This window comes from Nothoprocta perdicaria, unplaced genomic scaffold, assembly GCF_003342845.1.
Source record: "Nothoprocta perdicaria isolate Ctin4 unplaced genomic scaffold, notPer1 scaffold_338, whole genome shotgun sequence".
NCBI classification, from domain to species: Eukaryota; Metazoa; Chordata; class Aves; order Tinamiformes; family Tinamidae; genus Nothoprocta; species Nothoprocta perdicaria.
In genome coordinates this window covers 335,239-353,365 of record NW_020455575.1, presented here as the reverse complement: position 1 = coordinate 353,365, position 18,127 = coordinate 335,239, and the positions used below count along the sequence as shown (strand labels likewise).

The 18,127-nt window shown below is 37.9% G+C and overlaps 1 protein-coding gene across 2 annotated transcripts in view; it reads right to left on the bottom strand.

Moving 5' to 3' along the window:
- The window catches only part of TPR (translocated promoter region, nuclear basket protein), a 32,979-nt gene that overhangs the window by 8,755 nt on the left and 6,097 nt on the right, over positions 1-18,127 (bottom strand). For both annotated transcript variants that reach the window (XM_026043746.1, XM_026043747.1), the window contains exons 11-39: positions 17,579-17,670; positions 16,673-16,870; positions 15,948-16,055; positions 15,204-15,430; positions 14,326-14,489; positions 13,739-13,878; positions 13,504-13,652; positions 13,017-13,179; positions 12,441-12,575; positions 11,802-11,942; positions 11,471-11,639; positions 10,347-10,513; positions 9,502-9,654; positions 8,775-8,891; positions 8,182-8,385; positions 7,913-8,097; positions 7,319-7,466; positions 6,866-7,003; positions 6,081-6,212; positions 5,659-5,789; positions 5,123-5,333; positions 4,635-4,781; positions 4,128-4,326; positions 3,628-3,833; positions 2,883-2,944; positions 1,788-1,996; positions 1,197-1,469; positions 678-826; positions 19-102 (exon numbers count right to left, since the gene is read on the bottom strand). In XM_026043746.1, the coding sequence (XP_025899531.1) occupies positions 19-102; positions 678-826; positions 1,197-1,469; positions 1,788-1,996; positions 2,883-2,944; positions 3,628-3,833; positions 4,128-4,326; positions 4,635-4,781; positions 5,123-5,333; positions 5,659-5,789; positions 6,081-6,212; positions 6,866-7,003; positions 7,319-7,466; positions 7,913-8,097; positions 8,182-8,385; positions 8,775-8,891; positions 9,502-9,654; positions 10,347-10,513; positions 11,471-11,639; positions 11,802-11,942; positions 12,441-12,575; positions 13,017-13,179; positions 13,504-13,652; positions 13,739-13,878; positions 14,326-14,489; positions 15,204-15,430; positions 15,948-16,055; positions 16,673-16,870; positions 17,579-17,670 (4,601 nt within the window). The remainder of the gene's footprint in view (positions 1-18; positions 103-677; positions 827-1,196; positions 1,470-1,787; positions 1,997-2,882; positions 2,945-3,627; positions 3,834-4,127; positions 4,327-4,634; positions 4,782-5,122; positions 5,334-5,658; positions 5,790-6,080; positions 6,213-6,865; positions 7,004-7,318; positions 7,467-7,912; positions 8,098-8,181; positions 8,386-8,774; positions 8,892-9,501; positions 9,655-10,346; positions 10,514-11,470; positions 11,640-11,801; positions 11,943-12,440; positions 12,576-13,016; positions 13,180-13,503; positions 13,653-13,738; positions 13,879-14,325; positions 14,490-15,203; positions 15,431-15,947; positions 16,056-16,672; positions 16,871-17,578; positions 17,671-18,127) is intronic.

Below are 18,127 nucleotides of genomic sequence, written 5' to 3'. Positions count from 1 at the left end.
CCTTTTAAACGTGCTTACTTCTCCAATGGAGTCTTGGGAATCCTGGTTGTAGGCCTGAGTCTCTACTTCACCATCAGTGCTCTCTTCTGCTGCCACTTCCTCCTGAAAGAGCATGCTTTTCTTACTTAAAGCATATTACTGGTCCTAAAATCTGATTCTTTTAAAACTTTTTTTTTTTTTTTTTACTATTTTTAAAAGGTTCTCCTTTTCCACAAAAGTCACAGATACTCTCTTTGCTCTTATTCCTTAGCTCTTTTATTTAACTCATTGTCAATATACCTCAGATTTCTCTGTCCTTGAGAAATACATTTTTCCACATTTCCAGTCCACTAGAGCCACTCCCCTCAGTTTGTCATACATCTTCCATAAACTTTTCCATGTAAAATCACATCTTTGTTTTCTTGGCATGTCTTTAAGCACACTGTTTTTCACTTGAGAATCACTCTAAGTTGGACCTTCCAGACCATCCCTAAGATGTTTTATCTCCTTCCTCCACAAGGTCAGGCTACGGCCCTCTCTCTCCATCCACTCTACAGCTAAGATTTGCTCTGCACAGCACAACCAGTATCATTTCTGCCTTTCTGATACCCAACTTACTTGCCAAGTACATTAAAACAATCGTGATAAAATCTTCCAAGGAGACAAGTTAAGTAATGGCCTTTTAAACTCTTACAAACCTCAGGTCCAACTCTCTGTATGTTTCTGAATTTCTTTGGAAGAGGTACATCCACCGTTTCCTCTGAAATTTGGTCCGAGTTTTCTACAGTGTTATCCTCCTCTTCCTCTCGTGGACGTTTAGACAGTGACGAACTTGGTGTGGCTGAAACTTGAAAGAGCCTCTCAGTTATTTTCAGAAGAACTACAAATTTTCAAACCTTTTCATTTTCTACTTTGTAATTTTACCCTGGTAGAACTGCCCCTCTTCTACATTCAATGGTGACAAATGAAATAGGATAGAAAAATCTTGTGCTGTTTCCCTGAAACATTACAACATCTGTCCCTCAGGTCTAACAGCAAAAGATTTCATACCAAGTTTTAGCAAATAATCAAAATAGACAAGTACATTTCCCAAAATCTTGCTTCTAATCAGCCAATTCACTTTCCATATGGGCAATTAGACCTAATTTGACAAGGGCCTAAAGGGAGCTACTGAAAAGCAACTACTCAGAAAAGCAGGCCTATAAAATAACACCAACCTGTGCCAAACACTGACGTGGAAGTGGAGGGCCTCTCTATTTGCGAGCTCTGCACAACTTCTACAATGGCAGGTGAAGGCTCCTGGGTCGCAGGCTCAATCTGAGCGTGACTTTGCTGAGTGGGCTGTACAAAAGCAGTTGCCTGAGTCTGCTGCTGCACAGTCAGGATGGGCTGAGAGAGAGATGTCTGAACGTTCGGGCTGGTGGAACGCACAGACCCACTCGTGCTTCCGAAGACTGGCACGTGCTCCACAGGTCCCTCCGACTGCATAGCTGAAAGGCAAACGGTGACACATTCAATTGTCTTCATACAATCTAGTACAGTGAAACATTCTCTACTTGGGAAGGCAAATTCGGGCTGATTCAGTGCTTCTCAGATTCACCTAACACATCCTCTTCGGCTTCACCTTATCTTCAGGGGAAGAATAAAGAACCTGGTGGCAAAAGCAGTTCTGAGAAGTGCAAAACTCTGAGTTCAGGGACAATGAAGTTCCCTGAAATAGTTCCTGACTACCAGACAGTGAGATTTCAAGGGAAAGGTAGTAATTATGATCACAGTGGATCCATTTAGATGCATAATGTAATGCTCACCTTCCTGGGTCTCCACCTGCGTTGTAGGCATAACCGTGGCTGTTGGAGTAGTGGTGGGGTTTGTCACTGTAGCAGGAGTAACCATAGGACGGATACTTGCTCTGGGAGTTGACTTGTTCCCAGCCATGGCAGCCGCAGTCACTTTACTTGGCGTTGACACAACAGGAGTTGGTTTAATATTTGCTGTTGGAGGGTCTGAAGTGCTAGCACTGAAAACAGGATACTTGTTTCATTATACTAGTATGGAAAGTAAATTCATTAAATATCAAATCACACTGTTTTACCACATAGCATCAAATACTGATTTTTAAAGGTTTCATATTTAAAAATCTCTCAACAACACAACAAACAGCTGCCTTCCAGGATTTGCATATATTAAAAACAATCCTTTTTTGCCATCAATAGCAGTAACATCAGTAACATTAGAGTTTTGATGGGTTTATTAAAATATAATCAAACAGAAATCTGTAAGTAGATCTACTGACTATCACAAAAGGAGCAGTGTAGCTCATTCCACCTAATGGGAGTGCTGCCTCAATTACAAGCAGTAATATTAATGAATATAATGATATGCCATTTGAAGATTAACTGTTTCACTCAATATGGAGCAACATAATCCCTTGTTTGAGATTAGGATCAGCCTAATGTGTTTTAAAATAAATATTTTAAGATCAGAGCCTTGCTTTAAAGGGATGATGACATAGAAGTACAGAATTGTCACAACATATATTCATCATTTTATAGCTTGGTTGGTGTGTCTTTTATTATAATTTGATTTTACTCAGTCATTTTTACCATCTATTTAGTCCATTTTGGGAAGAAGGGACAGAATATTTTCCTCCTTCCTCCATAATGTTGAAAGCAACAATGGAAAATTTATAACTTAAAACCCCAAAGAGTCTGAAAGTATTTTAAAAAAATCCAGGTAATCTGGTGGTCAATATCCCCATATTATGTCCATCTTCAAAGTTGCTTAGGAAAAACCTATGAAAAGGCCAGTAATTAACTAAAAGAACATGATCTAGGAGCAAGACAACACCCTCCCACCACAGAATCCAAGACATGCTTCAAAAAACCCCAAACTCTTTAACTCACATTCCTCTTTCACCTGAGGCTGGAGTAGGTTTGAGTGAGATTTGCCTCTGTTGCTCTGGAACCTAAGGAGTAACAAGCACATAAGAAACATGCACCATAACAGGCATCATAGTTCCATGAAACATCATGTAATTGTATGAACTGTTTATAAACAAGAAATTTTGGGAAAAAAAATACTTGAGCAGATTCATCTCTTCATGTACAATCGTTTCTATTTCAGTTTTGTCAGGATACCCAGTCAGACTCCAGAGTTACTGTAAGGTCTTCAACAAAACATGTTGTTCATACCAAGTGTTTAAAACATATATGGGCTTTCTCAGCTATTTTCTGAAGCTACTAAGGCATTCATTACAACCCATAAAAACTGGAAGCAATAATACTGTAAGCATGTATAAAAATGCAAATACAGAGAACATAGTATGAGCTGCTGATCTGCTGATACACAGGGAATGAAGCAACTGTATGCTAGTAAACAGTGGGAAATCTGAGCCCAGCAGGGAATAACTTTTAAATTAACTTCTGAATCCTTGCTGAAGTCAATTTCTGCCCTTCCAAAACCAGTAGAAATCAAATAATGCAGTTTGTATGCTATTTACTATATTGAACTAAAACCAACTTCATGTAAAATAGCCACGCAAAAAAGAGAACAAAGGTAGGAGAGCGGTGCTAGTACTAGATTTGTAAGCTCTAAGACACACACGAGCCTTGATTTCCTTTCAGGCGGGCAGCAGAGAGGATTTTGTACCTTATTGGTAGACTCGGGGGGCTCATCTCGCTGCTCGTGGTGCCGCTCTTGCTGCTCTCGCAGCTCTCTCTCGAGGCGGCAGATGCGCCCCTCATACTGCGATTTGAGCGCGCTCATCCGCACCTCCAGCTCCGTCTTCTGCTCTTCTAATGAGGTGCTCTTTTGCTTCCACTCTTCGTTCTCTTTTGTTAGCTGTTCTTTCGTACCTAATTGAGCAGGAAAGCATTCAAGCTGGTCATGGCCCACGTCTCTGCACGTCAGCACCTCGCTTGGACTGGCCAAAAACTGATCAAAACTTGTTTTCCTCCAATGTACAACTAGTTTTAGAGTATTTCCTGGATTAGCTAATTTAAAAAAAGTTTTAAGTAAAAGCTCAAGTTTCCCCAAGAATCATATCTGAGCACCTTTCATCCTGGATGCCATACAAATAATCACAAACTGAAATAGAAGAAAAAAGCTTAAGGACTGAAAAAAACCAAACAAAATGTTATGCATAATACCAGCTAGTTGTGCAATTTTCTGCTTGGCTGCGAGCAGAGTCTTCCTAGTTTTCTCCTCCTTCTCAGTGATCTGTTGCCTGAGCTGTTCTTCCTGTGTAGTCTTCTCTTGGAGATCTTGATGAAAACGAGCAAGCTCTGACTGCAGCTGGGATATCTGCTCCTGAAGATTTCGAGCTTCAGTTTCCTTCTCTGTTATAGTCTAAAGACAACGACACAACACAGCCATTGGCCACCACGAGCTATTTCTAACAGCATAATGAGCTTCAAGAATGTAGGATTATATAATAAAGGAGTTCACTCCTCTCTGAATGCAACAGTGGAGTGCAGAGCATCCGTTTCCTCATTTATTCCTAAGAAACAGCATGTAACATACTAAATCCAAAATTTAAAATAATTTTCATGCCAGATCTCTCCAGACTAATTAGAGGAACAGCTGAGTCACCTTCACGGTCATACATTTAAGACTGCAGCTGAGCACAACTCTGAACCAGTCTGCTCTGTTCTCACCTTCTGTAAGGTTTCCACCTGACCCTCCAAAGTCTTTATCTTCCCTTCAGCTTGACCAAGAGAGTCTTTCAGCTCTTGTACTTCCTGGGCAGAAACTTGCTCTTCTTGTTGTTCTACACAAGGTTGAGTTGATGCCTCTGCAACCAACTGAAACACATCAAGCAGTATCAGCAGAAAGGGTAGGATCGGATCATGCCATCCCTGTCACAAGGCCCTTTTGCTCACAAACCATCACTTAACAAGTTCTGGTGAGAACAGAAAAAAGGAAATTATAATGTTCTGTTAAAAATGTTGTCAAGGACTGACTGATATGTGGCTCATGCTCTGTGGCAGTTTCTAAGTTAACAGCAGAAGTGGTGTTTTTGCTTCTCTCTCTGGCAAACACATAGCCATATAACATTAAAGAACGTGAAGATCTTTAGCTGTATTGTACATGAGTCTAGATGAAAACACAGTGGAATGTATTTGTGAGCAAGAGAGATGTCTACCTTATCATGCTGTGCCTTCAGCTCCTCATACTGAGTCTTGTATCTGCGCCCAATTTTCTTGACCTGTGTTATAGTCTTCACTTTTTCTTGTATGTCAGCCACTTTAGCTTCTAGTTCTTTCTGCAAGATGTCCTTTTCTGTCCTTATTTTTGTTACTTCATCCTTCAGGTTCTGAACAAGATTCTGGCTTGTAGTCAAGGAAGCGTTAGCTCTAAATACCAAGCAATTTGAGGAACATGCAAAAGAAATGTATTGTTTATCCCCTGAAACATCTCAATATCACTCATTTATCACAAGCAATATCTTGGCAAATTAGGTTAACACTTTCCATTTTTTTTTTTTAAATAAATTCAACTAAGAGACAGTTTCTAAAACATTCTGCACTTCATTTTGTGTATTTTATCAATCTATAGTAAAAATAAACTTTACACTTACACAGGAATAGTTGAAATAGTATAGAACCTACAATTCTAGATTCAACTTAATTCTAAATACTGTTTTGCATGCAAATTTTTACTGATTTGCTTCTACTATACCTGGCTATTTCTGCTTTAAGCCTGCCTGTTTCTTCACTCATTTGCTGTATTCGCTTGTTATTCGCCTCCTTCTCTGAAAGCAGCTTCCGATACTCTTCAAGATCGGTGTCCTTCTGTTGACTCAACAAATGCTGAAAGATTTAGAAAACAATCTGCATTTTCATAAGATTACACAACTACCTACAGCAAAATCTTTCTGAGTTGGAGACTACTGGTTTTACACTTTCAGACAGGTTAAATATGTGAAATTAGGCTAGCACATTTTACATTCATAAAAGCACCTTTTAAAGCTGCAGACATCTATGCTTAATAACTCGACTGCATTTCTCACATTTCGGTCATTTTTCAGAGACTAACTTAAATGTTTGCTATATTAAAATTCTTTCTTTCAGAAAACTTATTTCAAGAGACCCTTTTCCCACCTGGGTCCGGGCTTTCCAGCGTTTGACATCTTCTTCCAGCAGCTTTTTCTCCGCCTGCAGCATTCCGCTCTTCTCACTCAGCTCAGCGTTGGACTCCTGGAGAGGCAGGATGTCTGCCTCAAGCTTGCGCACCTGGAAAACATACTGGAAGCTAAACTCTCTGGAACCCATGGGGCTACAGGATATGGAATTTAGTAGGCCTAAAACAATGATGGTAAACAGGCCAGAGACAAGGCTAAAACAAAACCTCCAAATTCAAGATAAAGCCTGTCTTACTCCAACTCTGTCTCTCACTGGACAATGGGGTAAGAGAGAAGGAAGGGGGATGTTCCTACAGAGACAAAAATAGAAGCGTGACAATCTCAGGTTCTCTTAGTAACAAAAAATGATCATTAATTTTGCGTTATAAACCAAAGAACACTGTCCTGGATTCCATAAAATGACTGCTGTTTAGAGGTGGAAAGAGACGCAGAGTTTCTCTTTAAATTCTTAATGAAGTTTTAGTCTGCTTTACAGCTATTGCTGTGACATTTTTTCATCCATGTGTCAATAACAATCTTGTTCCTAGTGTATCTTAAGGGCAAGTGACAATTTTCATTTTTCACTTAGAACAGTCTGAACTTAGATACTATCGTCCTTCAAAAACCTAAAGGGAAAGCTTCTTCGTTTGCGTACAAAGCCAGAGAATAATCACTACAACATGTACTTATCGTAATTAGCAGCATTAATGCATGATAGCTCATCTGAATATCTGAAACTTGAGCATCTTGAATATCAGCACTAACCTTTGCTTGCATTTGCTGTAGTTCTTGTTCTAATCTCTCCTTTTCTTCTCTCAGCATCTTGTTGGTTTCTATCAGTATGTTCATAGTCTCAGTTTTTTTCATTAATTCTTCGTGCTGAGCAATAGTTTTTGCTGTTACCTGTTGAAAGGATTTAATCAAACATTTGTTTTACCTGCATACACACATATACTTGCTACGTCCATGTGGCATAACACCATCTCATGTGTAAAAGAGTTTTAATTTACCCTTTTTACCCCTTTTTTCTTTCATTTTTGAAACTGCCATACTGCTCCAAAGGACACGGAACAAAGTCCCTTGTGTGGCTAAATACTAACACAGTTCAGAAGCAACTGATTCTTCCAAACCTTTTAATTTTGTGTTCTCTCTTTGCTGCCTGTGCCTCAGATCAGCACCCTGCTTAGTGAAATCGTAAGTACTAATATCCAAGCCTACCTGCACTTTCTCTCTCTCAGCATTGAGACTGTCCTGCAGCTCCTGGAGCTCCCTTTCCAGATGCTCCACCCTCTGACGGTAACGCAGACTCTCCACCTGAGCCACCTCAAACCTAGTTTCCGCAATCTCCTTTTCTCGACGTATAAATCTGCAATAATAAAAGGCAGAAAGCACCATGTCAACAAAAAAGCAAGACAAGGCATTTCAATTGAAAGTTCTTATATCTGAAGGACTTTTGAGTACAGAAGTTAATTCAGAAAGACCAAAAAAAAAAAANAAAAAAAAAAAAAAAACCCCAATCCAAGTATATACACAAATGAACGTAAACATACAAAAAAAACGTGATGAGAAAGTAGTCTCTATGAAACTCTGCTGACCATATTCACAAAAACTGCGTTCGTCAGAATTAATTCAAAATTTTTCCTAGGTACAGAAAGATATCTCTATTACTTACCGGTGTAGAGAAACAGCCTCTCATTTACTCAAGTAGCATTTAAACTTTACACATCATTCCTGAAATACACACTGAGACCACTACCTGGCAAATGAATTGATAAACAGTAAGAGAAAGCGCCCAGAATAAAATACATTTACCTAAGAATTTCTAAGATTTGTTCCTGGGATTTGCCTTCCTCATTGAGAGAAACATTCAATGCACTCGGCATGGCTTCTTTCATAGAAGTCACCATCTTGCTACTGAGGCTTTCCAGTTGTTCGTGTAATAATCGATTTTGCTTTTCCAGGTCTTCACAGCGGGACGCGTGCGTTGAGGCTTCATCCTACAACAAGAAAACTGATGACTGAATTCTGTGTGGGCTAGTAACTCAAAAAATACCCTACCAGAGCCATAGAAACAGACATACCTTGATCATCCTCTCTCTCTCTTCCCAGGAAGCTTTACACTCGAGCAGCTCAGACTCGGCCTTCTGTGCAGCTTCCTCCAGCTGCTGCCGTAGGGCCATGTTCTTGGCGACCTGCTCCTTAATGGCCTGCAGCGCTTCCACGTCGGCCGCGTGGAGCATCAGCTCCCGCTCGTATTTGTTCTGCGCTTCGGAAGCTATCTTGGCCTGCAGCAAACACCAACAGGCTGCTATGTCTAACGCCACATGTTTGAGAGGTATAAGATGCTCAGTAACAAGAGCAAATGCTAAGCACAAAGAAAAACTCTGGGTAAAATGGACTTTTTTTTTTTTAAAGTATGACACAGACTATATTTGCAGCACAACTTTATATTCAAAGTCAGCATAGCTGATATTAGTTCCAACATAAATAAGGTAAAACAATCAAGCAGTAAATTGCTGTTTTACAAAAGAGAGGGAATGCTCTTATAATGCTTTATCCATATCCAGTAACTCTGACTAGCAGAGCTATAACACAAAAAAAGGTTTCTGAAGTAAAACACAAACTAACGTTACGCCCCTGCCTTGGCTAAAACAGCAAAGTACCATGAACATACTTGCTCCTGGCAGTCCCGTCGGGCTTGCTGTTCATTATTCAGAGCTGTTCCAGCTCTCTGAAGAGCTTCCTGAACTTCTGACTGCACAGTTGACAGACTTTTCTTCAGTTCCACCAGCTAGACCAACAGGACAGCATCCCAGAAAACAACAAACAAGAAAACTCTCTAAACAGCAGAGTATTTTACAGAATGTTGGATACAGCAAGGCTTTGAATGACGACAGTCCTAAGTAATCCAAGTATGGTCTCACTCCATGATTATGGGACTACGGCCTAAAAATATTACATATGGTATAATAGTTTTAATCTAAGGAAAAATTCTGTCAAGGTTTCATATTTGTTTTTGGAAAAAATCAATTACTGTTCTTCCGGAGTCGGGTTTGCAGTGACGCTGGTTACAGTCACTTTGGTACATTCAAGCCCAATAAAAGCCCCAACATAAAATGGATATATATTTTGTTGCTCAAAGATCACGAGCATATGGATGGCTTTATACTCCAGCACCTTAAAAAAGTGACAAGCTTAACTTAATACTCCTATTTAGCAATCTGTCAAATTGTGTTTGGCATTTCTACGCCAGTTTGGAAATATTTTGCTTTGGACAGTAGTACACTGCACTCTCCCTACAGAAGCAGGTGAAAACAAAGTCATGTTTATGGAACCATTTAGAAGCACATGCCCGTAAACTCTGTCCAAGGGAGTTTAAGGGGTGAGCATTCAGTTCCTACCTGTTGTTCCATACTCTCCAAGGCTTTACGCTTCTCCTCCTGAAGTTCTTGCTTTTCTTTCTCTGACTCCATCAGCTTCTTTTCGAGCTGTGCTTGATACTCTGAAGACTCCTTCAGTCGAGCTTCAACTGTTGCACGAACTTCCTCTGTTACCTTTGGAAAAATCCATTAACAGATCAGTGTTTTGCCTCAAATAAACTATTCTCATGCAAAACTCACATTTTAGTGTGGATTTTAAGTCAGGATAGGTATTTGCAGCATCTCATTTAGAACACAAATTCCATAAAATGCCGTGGAAAATATTAATACAATTTTGCCAAAACTGCAATAACTCACAAAGCGTATCTGAAAAAAGCTTTAAATGACATCACTCAAATATGCAGCAAGCAATGCAAATGTTTTATTACACAAAGTCTACAATACAATCAAAGCAAGAGACTGCCTGAAGACCATAAATTCACACCTCCTTCATGAAACAGATACTGCTTTTGATTGAAGGATAATTAACAGTTTTGTTAACAGTAATCAATCATGGGATTATGGGAAGTTATTAAACATACATCCCTCTTCCCCTTTGAAAGAAGACTTTGGCAAAGTTCAGTCTCAAGTCAAATTATGTTCTAAAAGTAGGCTATAAAAAGGTTTCATGTTTCCATTTTTTTAATCACGTTTTTTAATAGTTTTACTAACCTGTTCTGTAATGCCTCTAAACTTATTTTAGTTTATTATTCCTCCCATGATCCAAGAGATAATAATAAAAAAAAAGATAAAGATAATAAAAAAATTGTTCTTCTTGTTTCTGTCTTGCTCTAATACACAATGTTAATAAGCTGTTATCTACTTACTTGTTTTTCTTTATTAAGAGACTCCTCTAGGCTAAGCACCATAGCCCTGTATTGCTCCACGTTACTAGAACTAGTCTTGAGTCTTTCTCTCAGGTCATTAACTTGTTCCTCAGCTTGTCTTAGTTGACTTACAAGATCATCCACATCTTCATTTCTATTTGGCTGACCTGTAATTTAAGAACACATATATTAACTGTGCAACTCTAATTCAGTTTTTACGTGCAAATTATATAAAAGTCACCTGGAAAAAAAAAAAGCAGGTAGATCTACATCATAATTTTTGAAGTGCCAAATAAAGTTTCCATAGCAGCTGCCTCCAAAGAACTTGTACATTTACAACGTGCTGAAAAGTAACAAAGAAAGATTTTCTATGGATTTTTCTATTCTAAATAAACACTTTCAGAAATATTTATATTCTCAACCTGCCTTGACTGAAATGTTTCTGAAATCTTCTCAGATTAAGTCCAGTCAAAATAATAATATATGTTTTAGCATTGCTAAGTTTGAAAAATCTGAAAATATCAGCTAAGCACAGTTATACCACTGCTCTACTAAAATCACTTCAAGGTACTATTCTGTTGAAAACCTGAAACCTTTTCAAGTTTCAAACTGGAACACAGACAGACACACGTGCATGCACAAAGAACCCAAACACAATTTCTCTACAGAAAATTGACAATTTAAGCAACATAAATATTGTAGCTGTAAGTATTGCTACAGTAAAATAAATATAAATAGTGCTAAATCTAAGTAATGCAACAACTAAATATCAGTACTCTTATATAATCTGCAATAATAACCTGACACTCATCACAAGAATTTGGAAGTGTTCTTGGTGGCAGTGCCCTCAAAGCTCGTATGTTAAATAAACACAACATAAATACACAACAGTACTGAAAGAACTTGAAGAAACAGCAGTGCCATGGAAGAAATGCTGCTGCTCAAAACGCAAAGGAAATCAGCCCAAACTCACCCCGAGTAACCTTGCCACTGCAATAACAATAATGAAGACTGATTCTATAATCTAGTGTCCAAATTCTAAATGAAAATGAACAACCTACTTAGGGTATTAACATACATTTTTTCTTTCCTGAAAGGAAAAAAGAATTTGAATTTCTTTTTACCTTTCCCTGGAAGCCTCTGTGAAGACTGTGATGCTAACTGAGCCTCCGTATTATTAAGTTGCTGTTTCAAAATGGCTGTTTCTTTTTGGGCATTCTTCAGAATTTCCTTGGTGTTAACGTGACGGTTCGTCTCAGTCTCAAGCTGCCTCTTCAGATCCAGGATATGAACCTGTCAAGACAATGTTTCTAGATTGTAATTATTCACACAAAACACAAAGAGCCAATATATTTAGAAACTTCCCATAAGAAAAGCACTACTAATGGCAGGAAGCCATAGAACTATGTTTTATTTGGTCTAAAATAAGTTTAATACATTTGTAAGTTCATTTACCTCTTGATTTTTGGTTAGGGCGTGCCTTTGTTCCACCTCACTTTCTAGCTTCTTCTTCAGCTGAGATATCTCACGCTCCAGCTTTTCTATCTGATTATTGAGTCTTTGCTTTGTTTCTGTCTCAGACCTCTCCAATATTCCCTGATAAAAGAGCAAGAAGGCCTCAAGTTTGCAATACATTTTAACATCTTGCCAGAAGAAAGAGTTGATTACAACACTTCTTGCTCCATGCAGTAATTAGATAAAAAAAATGAGTACAGAACACTCTATATATATTAAAAACAAACACACACCACGCGGAGGAAAATGAATTGCCAAGGCAGACAGTAGCAAGCTTTATTGTTAAAATAAAAGTTAATGTTGAAGTTTTTCTTCCACCTTTGTTATATGTATTTTGTTTCAATTTTAATGTGAGAATCTTTCCCCTTGACTCAAAATTTTACCCATATGGGAATTTGCAAATGACATATGCAAACATGTCAAATAACACATGTAAATAACATATGATATGTGTATATAATGACATAAAAATGACCAACTTGCTTACTAAGTTCAATTTGCAGCAAACCTTTGAAAAACAACTCTTCTTTAAAACTGAGGTACTGAGTGCAAGACAGGGATGCATTTACCGCCACATACCTGAATAGTTCGCAAATTAGTCAGCAGCAAATTCTGCCCCCTTTGTTCAACTAACAGGGAGTCCCGTTGCTGAGTCAAGCGCACGTCTGACATCTTCAGGATATCCTTCTCTTTTTTTAAGTTTTCTGCTCTCACCTTTAACACAACAAACAGCAAATAATTGTTTGAATCCTTAATTTGTGCATTCATTTCAATTTGGCCAACCTTTATTACTTTTATGATCATTTAACACTCCTATAAATCAATAATTTTATTATTATTAAAGATTACAGAATTATAAAAATCAAACGTATGCAAATAAACCCCAAATTAAATGAGTACACCTGTTTAATAACATTCTATTTTTCTTCAAACATGGATATTGCAACAAGAATCCCAAGATATTTCATCTTCCCTCAATACTTCATGTATTCAATGCATTCATTGGTAACATTTCACAACAAACCTCAACACATCCCACAAGCTATGACAGATTAACAGCCAGAAAAGCTGTGACAGCTGCCACGAGAATCATAAAAAAAAACCCTTTAATATTGACTAGGAATACCTGGGAGTATAATATGCCATATTACTCACTTCTGCCACTGCCAGTTTTTCATTAGCTCCCCTCAGGTCTTGAGTCATCGTATTAATTATCTGCTCCTGCTTCTGAGTCGTAGCTGTGAGTTTCTGATTTCTCTCCTGCAAAGATGTTATTTCTCGACGATACCCTTCAACGTTATCCTGAAGCATTTCGTAACTTCATGTGAAAAGACAAAACAAAGAATAAATTCCCCAAATTATCTGAATGTAATTATAGGAGGTATATTCACACAGCTCTATTTTTCTTGCTCACGCATGCCAATTTCCAGGTAGACTTCTATGGGGCTCATGCAACTGGATAGTACTGTTCATTCTTGATCCCCGCCCCACTTCAATGCTTTTTGCCTTTACCTTATTAGATAATACTACTCTTTTATGGCAATTTTTCCAGAGCATATTGTAATTTAATACAAAGCATGCAACATGGTTCTACTGACAACGGCTAGACAAATAAGGAAATGCAATTAAATAACTAATTTACCGTTTGGAGGCAAACTCCAGCTGTGTGGATATCTTTGCATTTTGTGACCTTAAGTCTGTGACTTGCTCCTGAAGTTTTTCATTTTGTTCATTCAGCAACTTGTCATTCTCTGCCTTCTCTTTCTTGTAGTTCTCAAAGACTTCCTGCAACTACATCAAAGAACAGACAAAAAAGTGCTTACCCAAAAAAAAAGGAAATAACAATATTTTTCTGCAGTGTTTACAGAAATATTTACCTGCTTAAGAGCTGCCTTGGCCTCCACAGTCTCCACTGACTCATTCATTGACACTGGGGTAGGAGTTGACATGGCTTGAGGTATAGTTGAACGTTTTGGAGTAGATGTAAGAGAAATCTCCTCTGGTAATATTCCCGAAGCTAAAGAAAGGTAAGAGGATTTTAAGGACAATTAAAATAACATTTGCCAAGACAGAAGATCATATAACCACATTTAAGTGGGGTTAAAAATAGCACCATTGTTTGGAAAATCTCAGGCTCTCCTAAGTTACAGACTGTTTATTTTTCAAGTAAGTACCAAAACACAGGGTGAAACAATTAACTTAAATGTTTATCAGAGAAAAAGCCATAAACCTACAAGTTCTGCTTAACAGCCACAGCACATTAGCAGAACACATACACGGTAACTCAGAATACTATCAACCAGAACCATGTGCCTAAAACCAGAAGTACAGATTTTCCAGTGATGAAGGCTCAATAATGAACCCTGTTTTCACAGAGGTCACTAGGAGCACTTCAGCATCATTTCCGAAAGCCCGTCACGATGACAGCATCACTTCTTGGACAGTGCAGCCCTGCAAAGCCCACCTTGCAGAGGAATGATAGCTCCTGTGGTCTGGGCCAGCAATATGCGGTACATGTCCCGCTGCCGCACCACGGACTCCACCAGCTGCACGTGGTGATGCCGCGACTCGCGCAGCTTCTCCAGCTCCTCGAGGGCTTTATCGAGCTGGCTCTGAAGGTCAGAAATCCTGAAAGCGAGAGCAGCTGCTGTAGTAACTTGCATAAAGTGCACCATGGCAACACGCCTTTTGCTTGTACTTCAGTTGAGATTTTATATTTAACAGTTAAGCTTCACCGAGACGGACATCTTATTCCGTACATGACAATCTAAGCTGGCCTCTTCCACCAAAAGGAAAACAGATGTAACTTCCCTCACACGAGCAGTAGCAGGAACAGAATCAGGCTGAGAGCTTTAAAGACAGAATGGAGTCTCTGCTAGACCTTATAACTGTGAATCAGACATGCAGATATTCAGTACTCTCCTCAGCTCACAGCCCTCAGAGCTCAGGAAATCACACTCACTAAAAGACTGACATTTCTCCTCATTGAACGTCCAATTTTACACACAATACTACTGTTAGAAAAGGCCTGAATTTCAGCATATATTCTCATACTGCTGTGCATTTGTGGATTAGGAAAAGTTTTAGGAATTTCTAGAATACCATTTTTAACATTAATTAAATAAAAAGTGATGAAAAGGAGCAACAAGATATAACTACAGAGAGTCTTAATCTGAGACTAAGACAATGGTTAGTAACAATTTTACTGGATGTAAACTGCATGCCTGCTCATGGACATACACACTTGCACAATTAATAACAACAAAAAAAACCAAGAAGAATTCAGTAAAGTTCTGTTACTAGTTAATGAGCATGAACTTTATTAGAGGGAACAGAGATTACCTTGATGATGTTGTTTCTTGCTCCTCCTCTTCCTTGGCCTCTCCTAGCTCCCGAAGAGCCACCAAGAGACGCTGATTCTGCTGTTGAAGCTCTTCAATATTTCTGTAAGAGACTAGATGTCGAGATATTACTTCAGAAGAGCTACTGATGTCAGCAGAAGTCACTTCCTCATCACGAATCACGTAATTGCCTCTAGATTCTTCAACTTCCATTAACAGTACACGAACCTGAAAGACAACATACTAGTGTAAGAAATGTACATAGCTTTCTGTTAGCTGTGGAAGATAAAGGATAATAAAAGGAAAACAGTTGAAGGGTTTTTTTCCCCCTCAAATAAATAAATCAATATCCATAAACAAATCCATGTTAGATAACTACACTGTAGAAAAAACAGTTTAAAGGAAACTATGTCAAAATGGATAGTAGTTACTCTTGGTTCCAGTTCTGTGAACAGATCACAGCACATTTCAACTGGGCAAACACCAAGCAAGTTGTGCTTCTGTATCCCATGAAAAAACCTGAACTGCCATAAAGAGCAGCACTTTTATCAAGCTAAACTTACTCTAATGTGAACACGTGAAAACACACTGTCCCAAGGACATGCTTTTAATATCAAAAAGGGTTCTTGGGACAATCAAAGTCCATCTGAATGGCCAAGTACAACTCCCAACGGAACAAGAAAAAGGCAGCACCACATTAGTATGTTGTAAATAGTACATTAAATAAACATAACATTCATCGTACCTGCCGTGAGAGGTCTTTTACTTGTATTTCCAGTCTCTGATTTTCTCTTTCAAGCATAGAGGCATGCTTATTGGCTACATCAGCATCCTCCTGCAATCGCTGGATTTCCTTCAAGTATACAAAACATCAAGGAAAAGCTTGATTAAGACACATTTCTTCCCAAAGAGATGAAGTCAAACAAACAAGGCCTGGTGAATTGAACTGCACAACAGATCTAACTTTAATTATCTACACAGTCAGTTCTTGAAGCCCAGCCATTAATTCTCTTCCTACAATTGAAATGAACAACTCCAAAGCTTTATTAAATTACACTACAGAGGTTAAACTCAGCATATTTTAGAATCAAAACCTATTACCTTTAGTGTTCAGTGCACATACTTATTTTAAAAAGCAGAAATTGGGTGAAGTCCAATTTTATTTCTTTAGACAGATAGATCCAAAATCTTTGTTTACATAAAGAATTCTGCTTGCATAGATAGTAGGAGATTGAAAATTAACGCATTTAAGCCTTTAATATTATGTAATCTCCAAAACACATGATGCCCAAAATACTGTGTACAGTCTACAAATCTCAAGCTAGAAGTTCAACACACACTTTTCCAGAATAACAGTTGACTAGAAGATCCATTTTATGCATTTACTAATAATCCACAGGATTAAGCAACTACCAAAATCCATTTCTTCCATATCCTTTACACGTTGTCTCCTCTTTCTTTTACACTGACCTTCATAGCTTGCTCAAGCTTTGCAGACAGACTCGCAACAGCTTTCTGGGAGCGCTCAAACTCTTCACGCTGCCGTTTTAAGATTGGTGCTTTGGCTTCCACTTCCTGCACTATTTCATCCAAGTATTTATTGATTCTTTTATTCTCCAGCTTTTCCAAGAGCAACTGATCCTGAGTTTCTACATATGCATTGTACAGCTGCAACGAAAAGAGAATTGAAGAAGTCTGTCCAGATGCAGCAAAGAATTGCCATTAATTAGACAAGTCTTATCTCTGGGCAGGGTGATTTTATACAATTCTAAATAAATTAAAGAAATAAAAAAATTTAAAAGGAAGTTTGCTCAGGAGTTTCATAGTGGCAAAGCAGTTACACCTAATAATTTAGAAACTGCAATCATTTACAGTGTGATTGCAATAAAAGGCCTCTATGTAACAACAGCAAATCCTACACAACTTTAAAACAATAAAGTATCAAAATTACTAAATAATTAACAAGCAACAAACAGTTGCTTAAAGAGAAGAACCAAAAACAAGCAAAAAGAATATACTTGACCATTGTACCGAAGCGTAAAAAAATCCCTGATCTATGCATGACATATTATGTTCTTTTTTTTCTCCTGAAACCGTAGGACACAGAAGAACAGTTTCTTAAAAAAAAAAAAATGTTGATAAACAAAAATAAAATACAGTTCAGGGGAAAAAAAATTTGATCTTATAAGAAAACTGTCAGATACGTTGCATAAAAATCCTAGTAATTCAATAGTTTATCTAATAAAATCTACTTCAAGCACATGAGAAGGTTGTGCCTTCGATCAACTATTGTAATAAATCCCTCAGAACAAATACAGCTTTATTCTCATATGTGGCTTCTCAGAGGCCTTGAATCTTGCAGATTGTCTCACTTACTTCAGTTAATTTCATTCCAGGTTTAACTACTTTGGCAACTGCTGCAGCAGTAGGAGACATAGCTGCTAGCTCCTCTTCAGACAGTATGGCCCCTAAAGACATAATCCCACCAAATATCATTAAAAAGTTGATGTAATTCTCACAGATATTATGAAATATTTATTACAAAATAAAATATTTGATAATAAAATAAGGTACAAATCTTCATATATCTTTGCACTATTACACACTATATTTCAATATCATATATTCTCAATTCTTTGATTAATTTAATTTGAAATTATGGATTTTTTTGCTGATAGACAAAAATGCAAATCACTGAAATAGCAAAAAAAAAAAAACCCAAAAAGCAAAAGGCAAAGTTCAGTATCAGATTTCCCAGCAAACTCTGCTGGAGTTTAAATGGCAGAGTACTTGTTCACTTTCATTAAATGAACATACCGAGGTAGTTAAGTGTACTTAGTGCTTCTCTATTCCTTCACTATATCTTTGTGCCTGCATATATTCTGTGTACTAAGCAACATATTTTTCTTCCCAAAAGACACAAAA